Below are 18,922 nucleotides of genomic sequence, written 5' to 3'. Positions count from 1 at the left end.
CAGCATCTTCACAAGCCATCCCTCCGATGAGTCATAAATAAAGCGAGAAGCTCAAATCTGCATGCCATTAGAGCACGTTGCACTCCGAGGCACTGAAGGTTCGGATATTGCAGCCTTTCTGCAGAATCAAAATCCCACACAGGAGAAAAATCAAATGAGAAGCCTCCCCAATTATCGCAGCAAGCCTTTCTAAGAGTTCTTCCCTGCTTGCTTTTGATCCCCGTGTTTATGAGGAAACAAAAAGGCGTGTTTCTGCGGTATTACACTTAATGTTTTATTGATGAAGGACCAGGGGCCTCTTAGATGTTCGGAGTCTAAACGAGCAGGGTAGCAAAGCCTGCAGCGACTGAGCTGAGAAGCCGGCAACAGCTGGGTCGGCCAGCAGGTTGCTGATGAGCGCTTGGGGCCACAGTGATCATCAAAAGCATGTCATTAAAGACACCTTTCCAATCAAAGTCCCCGAGTTTGCCCGAAGAGCAGGAGAGACTTTTATGCCTACATTTTATGACGAGAGGAGAATAGCTTTAATTTCTTGCCACTGATATTTTTAAGTCATAATTCTTCTAGCAACATTCCAAAATTCGAGCATTAAAAGCTCTGCTAATTTAATCCCTAAAGGAGTAGAAATTAATGTCAAAAGAAAATTTCAGCTGGAAAGATATAAAAAAAAATGGTTAAAAAAAGAGATGAGGATTTGAAGTCGGGCTCCTTTCCCTTTGCCATTCTTTCCCTGTGCCCTGGTTCTCAACCCAGAGACACGACACCCAGAGGCTAAAATTTGCCTGGAACACTGCTGCTATCCCAAGCACCTGCAACTGACCTTTGTGTAAGGGAATTAAATGGTACACCGGTAATTCTGGCAAAAACCTTCAAAGAGACCTTATTTACGAGCACTCAAGGGCTGCCACAACAAATTCACTGTGTACTCTTAGCTCATAGCTGTGTGCTTTCTAATTAGTACTTTCAGAGATATACACACTTTAAAAAACTGGTACTTCCACCAAAATGTCATTCCTCATATTTCCAATACTTCCACTATTCCTTTTGATAGGGAAGGGGCTCAGGCAGGGTCTTACACAGCCCAGGTGGGCCCCAAACTCTCTTTGTAGGTAGGGCTGGCCTTGAACTTTTCATCCTTGTCTCTGCAACTGGGGTTGCAGGTCTGTGACTTGACCACCACTGGTTCTTGTAAAGCAGCATTTGGAAACCACTGTGGCTCGGTCCCCTCCCTGCATTGATGTGAGGATTCAGTCACCCTTAGTCAACGGAGATCTGAAAATATCAGTGTAGTCTAATAATAAAAACAGAGAAAGACTGAGAGAGAGAGGGAGGAGGAGGGAGTGAGAGAGGGGGGAGCAGAAAGAGACATGGAGGCAGAGAGAGAAGTAAAGACAGAGAGACAGGGAGGGAAAGACAGATGGATATGGAGAGAGAGATACACAGAGAAAGGTAGAGAAAGACAAAGACACAGAGAGATAGAGAGAAACAGAGACAGAAGGGGATATAGAGACATAGAGAGACGCACAGAGAAAGGAGCCAAGAGAGACACAGAAACAGAGAGAGACAGAGAGCACACATCTACTCAACTTTGATTACAATATTGGTTACAATATATAAATATAATTGCTCTTTTCCATTATTCAGCATTAATCTCTTAACTCTGCCAAATTTACAAATTCATACAAAGTACAAATACACATAAAACATGTCATATCTAAGGTTCAAGACACCAGTAGTTGTAGGAATCTCAGAATACAGTGAGAAAACAGCTCTGTAAGGTTTTATCATCCCAAGCCCCTGAGGTTATCGTTCTGTGACATTATAGGCACTGTGGGTACCACACTAGAACCTTCTTTACCTAGAGACCACTAGTGAAGGAGGCAAGTAAGGGACACAGGATGGAAGAGGAAGTGACCATAAGAACACAAAAGGGCTTTTCAGGAGGATGTAACAGTCAGCACCTCAATGATAAGACTGCAGACATGCCAAAGCACATACAAGAGAAAGAGGTGAATGCCAATTATATAAATTATACATTTGAAGGCCTGGCTTAAAAATACCAACAACAACACAAACAGACACACAAAACTTAAAACAACAAAATGCGGTCATAGATACCCCAGGGCATCCTAGTCCAGCAGTTTTTAGAGCTGTGACCCTGCAAAGGACAGCGAACTTCCCTGGGTCATGGTCTGCTGGTCTACAAAATGGGAACAAGAAGGCATCTCCTGCAGGGAGCTGTGAGAACTGACCCCTCACACTGCAGCAGTTACTCCCTAAAAGGAGTAGCACAGCATTGAAATGGTAAACACGGGCTTTTAAATAAGTGGGACTGTTTCTCTTCCATCATGCACAGAGTGGTATATGTTTATAGTAGCAGAAAAGACTACACTTGACTCAACCATGGAAAGATTAAGAGTGACCATCCATCACGCATCCATCTCACGCATGGCTGAAGGATACTACGTGTGTGCCTCAGCATTGTGGCTGCTTTATCTAGTCAACCTCTCCAAGGAGAACTAAAAAGCATGAAATCAGCATGTCCATATGGGTACTATGAGAATCCAGAGAAAGAGCACTATTTCTAACCTGCAGCCTCTCCCTGGGTCAGCCATTCAGTTGTTGGTCCCAGTGAAGGTTTCCTGGACCCCTGATTCTGCCACAGATATGCTTTTTGATTTTGGTACAATTTGCAGATAGTATATTTTTTTTCTAGAAAGGGACCACGTAGGAGGGAGATGTGCTGATGACCAGAACACAGTTGAGGGTGGAAAACTGGGAGAATTTAATGTCACATCATCTGTGTATATTGGACTCAATCGCTTCAAGTCTGAGGTTGGATGAAGGCTACATGAATTACGGCTTAATCCACTCTTGACTCTCCTTGGAAACCCAAGTTTGTGTACTATCACACTTTTTTATCCAAATACACCCTATTCCTCCCACCCACATTCCCCACTGACAGCCTACATTTGAGCCATTTCTTTAGATTACCCTCATGATGAAGGCCACTGGGGTAAAGACCGTCTACGCACTTGCCACAGATGCTATGCTTGACAAAGCATAGACACAGATATCCGAAAGCTTACGAATGTCTTGTCACAGAACATGCAGAAGGCACCTGACACCCACAGAGCAGAGACAGACAGAAGAGATTCGCTTCTCTCCCTGCTCTGAGAAGTAATGGTTGACCAGATATAGGGCAGCAGTAAGAAAGAGGGTGAGCAGCTGTCAAGGCAAAGACACAGGCAGCCACAGCAACAAGGCTCACCCACAGTTGCTCATTGGAGGACCCTTACCTTGTGAAGATGAAAAGAGGAGAAAACTCAACAGGAAGAGTCAGTTTTCAAGGACTGAATGAAAGCCATGCTGTAAGGCAATTAAGACAAGCACAAAGACTGCCTGCCTCTCCTGTAAAGGGTGATTTCCTTCAGGTCGTCTGTATTCCTAAGGCCAGAGGTGCAGAAAATTGCACACGGAGTCAACTGAGATTTCAGAAACTGGCCACAGAGAGAGAGAGAGACATCTCTTTTTTAAAAAAGATTTATTTATTAAGTATACAGTGGTCTGCCTGTCTGCATGCCTGCAGGCCAGAAAAGGGCACCAGATCTCATTACAGGTGGTTGTGAACTACCATGTGGTTACTGGGAATTGAACTCAAGACCTTTGGAAGAGCAGGCAGTGCTCTTAACCTCTGAGCCATCTCTCCAGTCCAAGAGAGACATCTTTTTACTGCTGTCAACAATAACAAGACCATTCCCTTCTTTCATCATATGTCGCATCATAGATATGCCCTGTACCCTGCTGGGATGGGTGTACTCAAGAGCAAAGAGTAACTGGAGACCACTGTCTTAGTTCTCTCTCCTGTTGCTAACCTGACAAAAGCAATAGTCAAAAGGAAGGGTTTCTTTTGGCTTACAATTTGAGGGCTCAAGGCTCACGGTGTGAGGGACATTCCATCACCATGGCAGAGGCATGGTTGCAGGGGTGTGAGGCAGTTGGTCACACTGCAGCCACAGTCAAGAAGCAGAAAATGACCAGGCAGTAGTGGCACATGCCTTTAATCCCAGCACTAGGGACGCAGAGGCACATGGGTCTCTGTGAATTCGAGGCCAGCCTGGTCTACAAAGTGAGTTCCAGGATAGTCAGGGATATTCCAGAAACCTTATTTTGAAAAACAAATAAAAACGTACAAATAAAAAGAAGCAGATGAGTTCACTTTCTCCATTTTATGCAGGGACCCCAGGCCATGGGAGGGTGTCACCAACATTGACAGACTTTCTACCTTAGTGAACCCAGAAGTTCCTTCCCAGATGTGTCCAGAGTTCTGTTTCCAAAGTGATTCTAAATGTCATCAAGTTGAGAACCAAAATCAGCCATCCTAATTTCAGAATGAAATCGTACAACTGGGAGAATCTTTCTCCACAAGTCCCTGAGTCTCCACCTACCCAGGTTGCTACAGATCCACATCTGGCTATATCAACCCTCTTGTGGCTGGGCCAGTAAGAACCACCTGCTATGCTCAGCTTCTTCAAGCGAACAAGAAGAAAAATGAAGAAAGAAAAGACACAAGCCGAATCCATTGCTACCCAGGAGAGTACCACAGTAAGGCAGAGTGAATGGGTGATACCTCAAGTCTGGCAAACACGTTTCCATTTCTTCTATCAGCTTAAGCCTCTTTCTTCAAATGCAAATGACTAAGTTTCCCTTTGCAAGAGCATCAATGTAGCGACATTTCATGCTAAATGAAGCACAATTAATAAAAACTCAGAGACAGACATTGGGGTTCAACCTGAAGAACACAAAGGCAAAACAGCTAGCCACTGGTTCTTACCTCTACCTCAGTCCAAAAATGGCGATCCGGGCCTCCAGGAATCTCAGAATGAGACTGAGAGGTGTCTCCTCGCATCTTGCAATCCTCTCTAAGACTGGGATTAAAGGCATGCCCCCCCCCCCCAGTTTCTATGGCAAACTGGTGTGGTGACTGAGATTAAAGGTGTGTGTTACCACTGTCTTGTATTGTATGACCTGTGGGGCTGTTTTACTCTCTTATCTTCAGGCAAGCAATATTTATTAAAATACAAATTAAATAACACTACACATCAGCTTGGCACTACTAGGAAAACAGCCCCATGGCAGGCACAACACCGAGGTCCAGGTTGACAGATAAAAAGTCTGAGGTGGAAAGAGGTTTCGAAGTACCCCCAAGGTTGTTACTACCAAGTAGGATGGTGGAATTTGAACAGACCAGCACAGAAATCCAGCGCTTGACCCTTAACGTTGCCTTTTTACTTAGAAGATGAAGGACCTCACTGGGAGGTGCCTTCTACCACTTGTGGCACAGATAACTCAGTCCATCTCCTTGTTTGAAGAACAAAGCAACTGCACAGAAACTGATGACGTCACACACAGTTCTACCTGGGGTGGTATCTGGGACATCTTGGGAAACAAGATGAGCTAAGCATATTTCATGAGCTTAATCTTCAAACTTAATGGTGAAAGCCTCTGTGGGCAGAGTCAGTGTAGTGCCAGATTCACAGGCCTGTGTCGTGAGCCTGTGAGAATAGGGTTCTAAGGATGGGAAAAGCCCTTGGTGACTTCTGACCTATGGGGCACATGGTTGGGAACTTCTTAACTCCTCCGGAGCCAAAGCCTCCTGCTCTCTTGCTGAAAACAGATGTTTGTTTAGCACTGTGTGGTGCTAAATTTGCTTCTTTCAGAAGGTTATACCAAGCTTCTGAAGCAGGAGACTTTCTCTTTTGGTATTCAAGAAATTGCTAGATTTTTTTCCCTCCACTTACATGAAAATAATTTCACAAAATGGTAGAAGGCTAAGGTTGTATCCTTTTGGAAAAAAGGAGAATATTTTGTCCTATATTAGCTATCATCATTCAATACTTAAACATTAAGACAGATTAGAGGACAGGCAAAGGCTAGGCAGATGGCTTAGTTGGGAAAATGCTTGCATGCCAGCATAAGCGCATGGGCTCAGATTCCTGGAACCCATGTGAAGAAACCAGCTATGATGGTGTGTTTATAATCCCTGTGGTAGGAAGGTGGACCAAGGAGGACACTAGAGCTCGCTAGTCACCCAGCCTAGCCTAACTGGCGGGCTTCAGTTCAGTGAGAGACCCTGCCTCAAAGGAAGTGAACAGCATTCCTAAGGATGGCGCCCAAGGTTGTCTTCTAGCCTCCACATGTGTGTGCTTTTGTTTTCTGTTTCTTGTTTGTTTTCATCGAAAAGCTACCAAGGATCCTATGTTTACCAAGGGCTGTCCATGGGGTAAAGTGATTTAGGCAGCTGTGTCAGACTACACCCTAAGAGGGACCTCAGATTGGGTCTAATTTCTGTTGTCACATGTTGACACTCTTAAGAATGTTTAACAGGGGAGGTTGTATTCTTTTTTTCCCCCACAAACTCTCCCAATCTTGAGCTAAAACACTTGAAAAGAGCCATGGGGGAAAAATAAGGGGGAGGAATGGAAGTAACAATTGATGTTTTTAAACTCCCTCCTTTCTGGTAGGTCCGCTGGCCACTTCCGTCCACAGTCTGTGTCTCACTTTTGCATTGCGATTCTAAAGGGACTCAGAAAGCCAGAACAGGGTCCCCTGAGGCCACTTCTCGCAGCTCTGGAGTCATCTTAGGCTGCATCTTGTGTGTGCGTGTGTGTGTACATGCATGCGTGTGTGAAAATTCAAAGTCTTTATCCAGAATTCAACTGTAGGGAAATGCTCACGTGAGTCTTTCCCAGAACTGACTTTCAGCAAGAACTCAGCATGGAAATTTATAAAAAGGTGGCCCTTAGAATGAAACAGGTCAGTTTGGGAAACGGGAGAGATTAAATCCCAACGGGGGTGGGGGAAACAGCGATGAACTTGAAGGAGGTATTTCGTGGAGGTGTTTGACAAATTGCTACAACTATTTTAAGAAACATTCTTCAAGAAGAGGCAAAATAGCCTACATTTCTAATGTGGAGAAAATTGACAGAAAAAAATCTTTTTGAGAGATAGTCCTGTATTAGTAGAGATTTTCAGAGGGCTCATGCAGATGTGGGAACTGAGTTATAAATAGAAGCCGAGTCCATCCGAGGGCAAAGTCTAAAAAGAAGAGAATAATAATGACGGTCAGAAGCCACCTGGGGCCCTAAGGCTTAAAGAACGCAGCCATATGCCATCATGAATCAGCAATAGCGCTCCTGGAAGATGAATTGCAGATGGGTCTAAATTCACAAGATTTCTCACAATTAGAATGTGTAAGCTTTACAAAATAGAGCAATGTTAAAATTCCAAGAAAAATATATTGTTGACTGCATCCTTGTGACCTATTTCTAATTTATCATAGGGAAAATTTCCCTCTTCATGTTTTTTAAAGCAATAAATCAACGGAGCCCCACTAGGATTAGTAAAAAATAGGAGTGTGTTCTGTCTATTTTAGCACATTCTTGACACTCGGACATGTGATAGCTCGTGTCAACCTGACAGAAATCTAGAATCTCTTGGAGAGAGTCTGCGTTGCTAATGGAAAGTCATTTGACTATGTTAGTTTATGTGGGAAAGCCCATCTTGGACCAACATGGACAGGGACCATTCCCCAGGCTGGGAGGACCAGATTACATAAAAGGAGACAATCTTCTTAGCTTCCTTCCCTTTCTGTTTCTTGATGGTGGATGTGGTATCCCAGTTCCCTTGAGCTTCTGCTGCTGTAACTTCCCCATCATGGTAGACTGAACCTGGAGATAAACCCTTTCTCCCTTAAGTTGCTTCTAACAGAGTTCTGTATCATGGCAACAGAAAAAAAAACACTAAGGCAGAGATCCCAAAATTAAGTATAGCATGACAATAGGTGTGTACCCATTCATTCATCCTGACCATTGATAACTTCTCAGTTGACTCTAAAATACTAATCCTTTAAGATCCTCTCACTGTTACTGTGATCCTCATTGGTAACCTAGTCCTCCCTCCTTCGGTAGGCTTCACTGAACCTTGTCTCTCTTCTTCATCACAGCCCTGCACAGTGAAAAATCTTCTACTATTTCCCTGACACTTGTACTCCATGCGGAAACCATAGTGGAACCAATCTTCCGTGGCTCTGTCTTTCCACTAACACTCTAAGAGGCCGGAACTGTGTATTTCCACACCCTCAGCAGCATGTGACAGGTAAACCAGCTGTCCACCAGTGGGAGTTCAAGGCTGTGCTTGGGATTAAAAGGTGTGGAAGACACAGTCACTTATAACATCACCCTTGTTGAGGACAGGAAGCAGTGTGACTTATCAGGTGTGTGGTTGTCGATGACATAAGCAACAGCTTTGATCAGGACAAGGGCCATGATTCTCTGGGGCATAGAACGTTCTTTCTGATTCAGAGCGCCGGGAGGCGAGAGAGGCACGGACGTGGGTGGTAAACTTTGCCTATAGTATCTCCACAAGCTCTTCCATAGGCATAGAAACGTTACTGGGACCTGGGGAAAAGAAATCAGGACAGAAAGTAACTGCTGGAAAGCCACCTGGGAAGCCAGGAACAGACCTGAGAGGGTCTTTGTTCAGACTTCTATGGGGCTATTTTTGCTAGAGACTACAAAAAAATACCCAGGACTATGTTGTTTCCAATTATTTCTTGCAGATACTTAAGTGGAAGTGAGACTGGTATAAAAGGTAGTGGGTAGCTTCCAGAATATGACAGAAAATGAGAAATTTAATAGGATGAGAAATGTGGAAGAAAAAACAAGACCAGCTTTTTTCTCAAGAGCTCTGGGGTTTTCAACGAGATTAATTTCAGGTCACTCAGTCCCCTAACGAAAAATGAATGCTTTCAAGACAGTAAAAAGTGCCCATAAGTCCCAGGTACTTGAAAGGCTGCAGCAGGAGGGTCATTTGTCCCCAGGAGGCTAGCCTGAGTGATACTGAAAGGAGCTGCCTTGAAGATTGATGGATGGATGGATAGAAGATAGGAAGACAAACAGACAGACAGATATGTAAATACAAATGATATAGATGATTGATAGATAAGAGATAGATGATTGATAGATGATAGACAGATAGATATATAGATAGATAGATGATTGATAGATGCTAGATAAAAGATGTAGATAGATGTATAGATATACAGACAGATATGTAAATACATAGATGATTTAGATGATTGATAGATGCTAGATAAAAGATGATAGATAGATAGATAGATAGATAGATAGATAGATAGATAGATAGATGCATAGATATGCAGACAGATATGTAAGTACATAGATGATTTAGATGATTGATAGATAATAGATGATAGATAGATATAGATAGATAGATAGATAGATAGATAGATAGATAGATAGATAAATAGATGATAGATACATAGATGCATAGATAGATATGTAGCTACATAGATAGATGAATAGTAGATATGGTAGATGAATAGTAGATATGGTAGGTAGGTAGATGACAGGTCACAAATGAAAACTGAAAATGGCCACTTTGAATGATGTGACTATCTCCTTCAAATCTGACTTCTATGTATAGCTGTAGTCTTTCCCCGTGTCAATAGTTCTTAAACAGACACCAAGCCAGCAGGAGCAGGGCCACCATGTTCAGCTGTACATGTACACAGCACAACTCTGGGGGTTTCATTGACACAGGACACTGTTTGAATACCTCTGAGGTTGTAAGCCAAGTCACTGTCAGGATTGTGCTGAGTGAAGAGAATTGAGGGTTTATGTTTGCATCTGCTTATAGTAAGAGCCATTAAAGATTGGGTTTCACAAACAGCTCATACCTGGACTGATAGAGGTGTGATGAGACTCTCATAGCTGGAAACTGTCCTTGATATCCTCCCTAATGGCATGCCTTGAAAGCACTACTATGCCACATCAGGTGTCTCATGCTCCTTGAAGAGGACTCAGCACCATCTGTCTTTAACTAACGCACCTCCCTACGGCAGGTAAAACCATGCCATGGGCACAGCTAAACCCTATTAGCACACAAGCATAATTTTAAAAGAAACAAAAGTGAGTGTACATACATGTACACAAATTGTCAATCATGGGGTTTAACCAAACCAAGGTCCTTGGGAGATATTACTCCATTGTCCCATCGGTATCTGCAAAAGGTCTGAGCAATCCTAACAGTAATGTGGTGATGAGAGCATTGTTGTTAGGGCAATGCCAGCTAAGTGAAGAGCCAGAGGTGGGAGGGGAAAGACCGGTGATGGCAACGGAGGGGTCCTCAGATAGGGGGGTCCTCAGACAGGGGGTCCTCAGACAGAGGGACAGAGTGGTACACACCAATGGCTGTAACAGCTCAAGTGTGCTGTTCCGCCTAGAACTCTGAAATGTGGAAAGATCTCAGAGTCTTTGAAGGAAGCTCTTGCCCCAGGTGGGTGTTCTCAGGTTTCTCTGCCTGCTACAATATTTCAGGCACTCACCCCTCACCAGTGCACATGCCAGCCCTGAACACAGCCACTCTGAGGCTTGGAGTTTGACCAGTTCCTGGACTCAGGAATGTCTTTGTGTGTACAATTAGAATAAGAAAACCGTAGGTGTTGTAGGAGGCTGCTTGTTTGTTCCCAGTTGCCCAGACTCGAAATAACCGCTCATAAACTATATTATTTAAATCAGTTTGGCCAATCACTTATGCGTATTGCTTGCTAGCTCTTATATCTTTGGTTAACCCATTTCTATTAATCTGTGTATCGCCATGTGGCTGTGGCTTACCAGGTAAAGTTCTATCCAGCATCTGTCTCTGTTGGGGCTACAAGGCTTCTCTGACTCTGCCTTCTTCCACCAATACCTAGGTACAATTTGCATGTCTCCAATGCACAAGAAAACAGCTCTCAAATGAAACTATTACCTAATAAGAATATTATATTTGTAGGAAACTTCCATGTCAGCATAGGTAAAATTCTTTAACGTTTTGTTTGCTGGCCTCAAACTGGCTTTGTAAGCAAAGATGTCCTTGAACATGAGATCCTCCTGCCTTCCTCTGTCCTCCCAGGGTTGTTCAGCATAGGTACGCATGACCATGTCGCTTTTATGTGTTTGCATCATTTTTGGTGCACACTAGACAAGCACTTACTAACTGAGCTACGTGCCAGTTCCAATTTATTTTTCCGTATTGAAATCTGGTCATATGACAGACTTGTGTATCAGCTTTTGAAAAAGATCTTAGGAAAGGGCAAGATACATTTCCTTGTTGTGTTTTTATTCTTATTTGATTTAGATAAATCTTCACATGCATTCTCATTTCCAGCAATTATGTAAAAAAAAAATGTGACTAGTCACTTTGCTAAGCATTTAGCCGAAACACAGGTGTGGTGCTCTGAGGTCACATGACTCTTTGGTTACACCTCACTAAAACAGGTTTGGATTTTAGAATCAGGATTTTAGAATCAAGTCAGCCCATATTACAGCCCAGTTCATGCACGGTTGGAAACAGACCAGTGGCTGCATGATAAAGGTGTGTCTAACATCTGAGTCTTCTTGTAGCCAAGACTGTCCGCAAAAGAGGGCAGAAACTATGTAGGAGGAGGTACTTCCCTGCACCTGGTCTCACTGCTTTGCCCTGTGCAAATGACTTCCTTTTGTGGGAAGAACAATCCACCCTGATCCCCAAACAGATGCTCCGTGCAGGGGTCCTGTGGTGCATGGAGGCTTGCTTTCATGCCCCATGACTCTAATTCGTCTCTGTTTTATTTAGCAGGTGGCAGGTTAAGGGCAAAATAAGAAATACAGGAGTTTAGCGGGTGATTGATGGCTCTGCTGGCAAAGTCATAAATCTGGGCAAGTACGTTCCCTCTCAGAAACCGAATGACAAGCCACGCCATGAGATCCTGAGGCAGAAAATGCAGTACTATCTGTGAGGCACAAACAGTAACAGGCAGATGGATGCCCACTGTGTGTGACTCGGCTGAGTTGGTCATGTAAAGCAGCCCTGGAAGTGTGGGTTAGATCGATGGGTTTGGCCCACCGCCGGGTGAGGCAGGCTGGTTTGGCCCACCGCAGGGTGAGGCAGGCTGGTTTGGCCCACCGCGGGGTGAGGCAGGCTGGTTTAGCCCACCGCGGGGTGAGGCAGGCTGGTTTGGCCCACCGCGGGGTGAGGCAGGCTGGTTTGGTTTGTCTTACCCACACACTTTCTCATGTTTCTACTCCACTGAAGGGAAATGTGGCTACATCCCTCACTTCAGCTTGGAGACTGGAAACTGCATAACCAAATTCAAGGCGGAGGCCAACAGGGTAGGGGTCTTTAACAGGGCTGTGGGTGCAGGAAGGGCTCTACCTTGGAGCACCCCAAGAAAATACATTTGGGTTGGCCACCTTCCATGCACTAATACAGTCCTTTTAAGATATTTAAACATCCAAACATTTTTGGGACCTAAAGTAGTATATTGTGGGGCTGGGGAGACGACTCAGTCAAAAAATACTTTGAAAGCAAGCGTGAGAACCCAATCAAATGCAAATCTCAAGTACTCATATACAAAGCCAGGCATGGCAGTGGGTACCTGCAGGGCCCAGCACTAGGAGGGGGAATCCCTGGAGCTTACTGGCCAGCCAGCACAGCCAACCTTTAAGCTCCAAGCCATTCTCAAAAGAAAGGTGGACAGATGAAGAACACCATCAGAGACTGTCTTCTGGCCTCCACCGTGTGCACACACAAGTACACGCATCCCACACATGAACACATGCAAAAGTATTAATAAGAAAATAATAAACCGATCAAATGTTTTAATCAAAATATCTCTTTTCACTGCTGTAACAATTTGATAATTATTGATAGTTAATTTTAACTGTTGATTAAAATATTTACATCCACAACCTGTCTTCCGTCTGTTTAGACGTATTTTTCCTCCAACAATATGCTGTGATTTACATGTCTGTCTCCATGCCAGAAGCCCTCCTATGAAAGATCTGCCTAGACTTTCTCAGAATTCTCACACAGACAAACTATTTGTCTTGATACAATGGAGTCAATTTCTGCCGACCCTGACTCTGTCTGTCTATGTCCCTTTCATTTAGATTCCATACAACTCTTCCGAAGTGAGTCGGTCTCGAAGGAGACTAACAGGGATTCATTTTGTCTGAGCCGACCCTTCCTTTAGCTCTCGTACTCTTCCTCTTGAGATTTCCCCATCTTCTCTCCTTTTATTTTTGCTTCTATGGAAGCATGAGTTCTGTGTGTATGGCCACACCCCCACTTCCCACTTACAGAGATCTGAGTAGCACACCGGGGGTTTCAGACTGGGAGCAAAAAACAAAATGCAGGCCTTGTCCCCTGATAACACATCCTACAACAACATGAACGCCTGGAGAAAGAGCCCTGATAATCCGCACTGGAATTCCACTGATTCATTTAGTTGGCAGACAGAAACCTGGCTCTGCCCCTAGAGCCCAGCCTTTTCCCCGTCAGTAGGTAGCAGGTTGACAGGCCAGGAAGGATGCTCTAGTCCCTACAGTGCACCTGCAGGGCCTTAAGAGCATGCTGGCTCAAGCTGGGTTTAGGAAGCCAAAAGACAAGTGCAGTATCAAACTATACACCTGCAGCCTCTACATTTTGCAGAAATTAGTGAGAAACCTTGAGCCTGAAGCCGGTGGTTCTGTTTGAGTCTAACTGGCTCCTACACCCTGCAGGCTGAGGACTGAGGAAGCACGAACAGAGTTCACTGGAATGAGGCCTCTCGGAGCACGGAGGGAAGAAATGGCCATCTAAATGCTGGTGCAGGGGCTGTGTCCTTCATAGACTCGAGAGGCTTGCCTGGCACAAGCTGGTTCTCCTTTTCATGCTGATCACACCAACTCCACCACACGGTTAATAAAATCAATGGTGAGTCATTTACTCAGTTTTGCTCTCTGGAAAAAAATAATCTTGCATCCTGCTTTCATTCATTCTTAGCATTCAAAGGAGAAAACACTGGATGCTTTAATCTTGAGCTTGGTTAATGAGATGCAGTTTGGGAAAACGAGTTTTATGACAATCCACCGTGATCACCAGCCCTGAAAACATGTCTTTGGGCTTAACTTTGGAACCTACGTTGTAATCACCAACTGACAGGACTTAATATCCCCATTTGAAGGAGAGAATAATGTCCACCATTGTGTGGTTTAACATGAGCAAAGTCCACATTTGAAAATAAGATCATGAAATCCATTACTTTGTACAAATAATATGATAATAAAGATTCACTAAGTGGAGCTGGGTAGTGGTGGTGCACACCTTTAATCCCAGCACTTGGGAGGCAGAGGCAGGAGGATCTCTGTGAGTTCGAGGCCAGCCTTTTATACAAGAGTTTGTTCCAGGACTGGTTCTAAAGCTACAGAGAAACCCTGTCTCGAAAAAACAAAAAACAAAACAAAACAAAAACAAACAACCAAAAAGACAGAAAAACCAGAAAAACAAAAAAAAATTCACTAAGTGGATATCACTAGGTCTTTCCATATCCATACTTCATGTGCGCCCCTAAATGAGGCTAGAATTACATAAGAATTCAAACTGCCATTTGGCCTTCTATTAAAAACACCATGTTTGTCTGTAACTCTCAGAATCCATGTGTAAGCACCGGTCTAAGCCACACAGTCCTTTCCCAAACCCACCACCCATGCAGAGCACTGGCTCCAGTTCACTGTGGCAGCGGAGTCCTAAGAACCTAGGTTACACCTTGGGTCCTGCTGTCCTCCTAACCTCTCTCTCCAGTGAGTTCCCGGGAGCGCATACTGTGTCAAGCCCCAGCCAATGTTGCACATGTTTAACCTGTATCTACTTCTGATCGTAAAGCCCATTAATCTTCTGTGCTTCCTACCCAGTGCAGGGAGCCTCAGAGAGTCCCGGTGGGGTGAGGGGGAGGGGGACAGTCAGTCCTGCTTTCTTTGTCCTTCCGGATCAGTGTTTTCAGGAAGAGGCAATGGGTCTGTTTCAGTGCTCGGGATACTTGTGTGTGTATACACATATGCCCTTGGATGTCTTAGATCTTGTCTCAAACACGTCTTCACCAGACACGGCCTTTTCACTATGGCCAGCGTCTACATGGACCAAAGATCCTCAGCTCTGGCCCTGGGCTAACCTATCCTACTTAAGCCAAAACGACCAGAGGGCCTAGGACAGAGTGCTGGGGAGGCTTGGGGCTCATGTCTAATTATCAGCTGTTGTCTGATATGTTATATAATGGAATTATCTCCCCCAAAACAGTTTCCAAACAGGGTAAGAGGGCATGTCATATTTTAAATTGATTCTCCATTAAAATCTCACTCGGGGATCTCCAAAATGATTTTTTTTGGTTTGTTTTGAAAAGCCACTTAAAAGCAAACCCCCAGATGAGGACCTAGGACACTATACTTGCTCCCAGGAATCCTTTTTAGCAACGGGAGGCTCTTTCTTCTTGTACATGGTACTTTTCAACCTTAGGCCTTGCTGGGAAGATTTCAAATGTGGTTACCAGACTTAAGCCTACATTTAGAACCCAATTTATCCCCTGGGTTGCCCCAAGCACAGCTGACACCCTTTAGCAGGGATGGAAATCAGAAGCCCCCAAATACCTCCACTCCCGCTCTCACAAGGTCAGAAATCTGGACTTTAGTTCTTTGCTATACTTTCTTGTTGTTGTTGTTGTTCTACTTTTTAAAAATGAATTTATTTATTTTTTATTTTACATCCAGGCTGCAATGTCCCCTCCCTCCTCTTCAGTCTCTCCCCCATCCCAACCGTCTCCCCCGTTCCCACTTCCGCCCAATCCACTCCTCTTCAGTTTCTGTTTAGGAAAGGGCAGATCTCCCATGAGATCAACAAAACACAGCAGAGCGAGTTCCTTGCTACACTTAAACTGTTCTTCTGACCACATGATGTTCCCCCTGCAATAAATGAATAAATAACGGTTCTGAGGCATGGAAACCACACTGTGCTAGGTTGTCCCCTTTAAAGCCAGCACCAGGACCAGTTTACGGTTGCCCCTTCCCCTTTAAGGCCAAAAGTCCCAGTACTACAGAGCTGACCCCAGGCAGGCTTTGGGCTTTCAGGGTCTTTTCTGTCCAATATAGGTTTGTGTTGACTCAAGGGATTAGCCAGAGATCTCTGGAGTTTCTCCACTTGCTATGAACCCTGAGGGCTGCAGAAAGAGACTTCACACACACACACACACACACACACACACACACACACACACACACACACACGTGCACCAGCCCCAAAACGCCTTAGGGCAGAGGGAAAGCAAGGCTTCTGCTTTGGCCAACAACTAGTCATGTATGATCATGTGTCTCCAGTACTGCCTGGGAATTATTGATACTATAAGCCTTGTGTGAAGTTCATCCAACTAAGGGAAACTTTTGGAACTTGGTGCCCTTTCCTGATCCTTCCCTGACCCCTTTATTAAATCTTAAAGTAGATTTGTTTTAGTCAAAGGACAAATCCCTCTTTTCCAAAGAACACCACCAGCCAGGGACTAGGGGACTGGGCAGCAGTGGAGAGATCAGGAGCAGTGGTGTGGATGAGAAGCAGAGATGGGTGCCAGGGAAAGCTGGGGACACAGAAGCAGAGTTTGGAACGAGCACTGGGCTGTGACACTATTTCGTGGACAGCCGGGACAGGGTGGGGTCTGTGAGACTGCCCTAATTACAGGTTCGGCAGAAAGGAGGTTGTGAACCTAATTGTGGGTTGACCTCTGGGACCAAGCTCCTCCCTGGGGACCTACACAGTCAGGAGATCTGCTGGGTGCCCAAGGAGGCACTGGCGGGCCCCCTAGGCATGAACCTTGGCAGGAAGAGTGCAAGAGAACTATCCAGGGTTGCTAACTGGGCACAGAAAAGGCACCCCTGCTGCAAGACTAGTCTGCTCTCTAGGCCCCTCCTTGGTGAGAATCTGTTGAGCTATGCGTGGGGAATGCTGACTGCACAGCCATCCCTTCCTATTGCAAACAAGGTGAGGTCCCCCTAAGCCTCGTGCTTCTGAAGTCTTAGTGAAGCCCAGAAGAAAGCCCCTCCTCCACACAGAAGGGAAAAGAAACCTTGTCCCCAACGCCTTGCTCCTCACAGCCCAGGATGCTCACCTCCTTCTGCTCCTCCCTGCCCCAGCTGTTCAGAGACCCCATGTGCATTTGGACTCCACCAGGAACCTGGTACCAACTACTTCAGTGTGACAAGGCTAGTCCTGGATCTCTTGATTGTTAGCTGGTGGCCCCAAATCAGTGAATGCATTTCTCTGTGCCTCAGTTTCCTCATCTGTCACAGACTGCCCAGGATATTGAGAGATTCACAGAAGGGGGATCTGTGTGGGAGTTCTTGGCACTGCACTCAGCATCTTCACCGTGAGGCAACCAATGGTTGTCCTTGTGGTTCCTGTTCCCAGGGTTGCCAGGAGACTCCCATCTCCCAGCCCAGATCCACCCCCTCCCCCAAGCTCTTGGCTCTGTCCCACGTCCTGTACCTCAGTGCAGCACCACCTCGCCCGCCCTTCTTCCTGTTGTTTATATCCAAAGCCGCCTGCCCGTCAAAGAGAGGAGAGCCTTGAGGAGGCATTTCATTTCTGAAGTTGTTAATTCTACTCTAGACTTCCAAAAAAAGATCACCCATCTGTCAAACAATTTTTTTAAAAAAATAAAATACAGAGAAGATAACAGATCTCTCAAAGTAATTAAGTATCATCCCAGGGGAAATGAAAACGGACTTGCCTGGGCTTCTAGTTGAAAGAGGATAGCATTGTATAACCCCAAATCTTCATGTGGGAGAGATTATAATCTCTTCTTGAAATAAAAATATGCAAGCCACCAATTTGTCCCAGCATAACACACTCTGTATACACAGAATAGGAGAAGCATCTTCAGTTTGAGATGAACTCTCCTGCCAACACCCCCTGGTGCCTCAGAGGTAGCCGCCTGTCTGTCTGTCTCTCTGTCTCTGTCTCTCTCCCTCATTCCCTCTCTCTCATTCTCTCTCTCTCTCTCTCTCTCTCTCTCTCTCTCTCTCTCACACACACACACACACACACGGACACACACGGACACACACACACACTTAGACTAGGACTTTGTATGCTTCCTTGGGTTCTGTTTAACTGATTAATGGCAAGCTCTGTCTGTCACAGGCAATGATTCTGCAGGAGCTGCCACCCCAACACAAATCCTCACTCCCCACCTTTCTTCTGAAGCTGTGTTTCCCAGGTGGCTAGCTCTGTGTGCTAACCCTCAGATTGTGCCCCAAGGAAACGTGTGAGGACACACTCCTTGGAAGAAGCACAAACCCTCAAGAGAGAGTCAAACAACTGGCTATCTCTTCAAAGGTACAAAACCCAAAGTCACAGATCAGAAACGATATACCTACCCTTGTTCCCTTTCTAAGGTTGATTTCAAAAGTTGTAAACTTAACCAGTTTCTACACTGTCATTCAAACCAAGATATCAGGAGACTCCATCCTCAAAGCAAATAATGACAGGATCCATTTACGCCTCAACCCCACTGGGCACCCTTCGTGTTTCTGAGATTCCCAGAGGTGCAGACCCTTCTCACTCCCCGGTTTCTCTGTGTTAGAATAAGCATTGCTCACCTCACTCATGTTGGCCTGACTCCGCAGCTACGTCCCACAGAACAGCACAGAAGGCAATGCTCAGGGCTGGCTGTTTCTCTGGTCCTGGCTTTTCTCTTAAAAAGAGCTGCTGGATGGCATCATGCCTCCCGCCAGCCAATGAAAAGCATTCACCTGTCTGAACGCCTGCAGACATACGAGAGTGCAAAGAGCCACCTAGTGGAGAAGCGTGGAACTGCGCAGCAGGTCTCAGCTCCGCTTCCAAGCAGGAACCGAGGAATTTGTTGCACGCCAGCGCATCCACCCTAAAAGGATTCTGCACCTTACCGCAGAGATACTTGCTTATCCATGTTCATGGACGCTCTAGTCACGACAGCAAGAAAAAAGAACCAGCATAATTTCCCATCAGCAGATAAACAGATAATTAAACTGTGGTACAA

At 45.1% G+C, this 18,922-nt stretch overlaps 1 protein-coding gene across 1 annotated transcript in view; it reads right to left on the bottom strand.

The window, feature by feature from the left end:
- Positions 1-18,640, bottom strand: part of Pcp4 (Purkinje cell protein 4) — a 59,770-nt gene extending 41,130 nt beyond the window's left edge. The window contains exon 1 of the mRNA XM_075954577.1: positions 18,504-18,640. Within this exon, the coding sequence (XP_075810692.1) occupies positions 18,504-18,512 (9 nt within the window). The 5' untranslated portion in view covers positions 18,513-18,640. The remainder of the gene's footprint in view (positions 1-18,503) is intronic.
- Positions 18,641-18,922: the final 282 nt, after the last annotated feature.

This window comes from Microtus pennsylvanicus, chromosome 1 (genome assembly GCF_037038515.1).
Source record: "Microtus pennsylvanicus isolate mMicPen1 chromosome 1, mMicPen1.hap1, whole genome shotgun sequence".
In the NCBI taxonomy this organism is placed as follows: Eukaryota; Metazoa; Chordata; class Mammalia; order Rodentia; family Cricetidae; genus Microtus; species Microtus pennsylvanicus.
The sequence above is the reverse complement of the archived record's forward strand: the minus strand, read 5'-3'. Positions and strand labels throughout refer to the sequence as shown.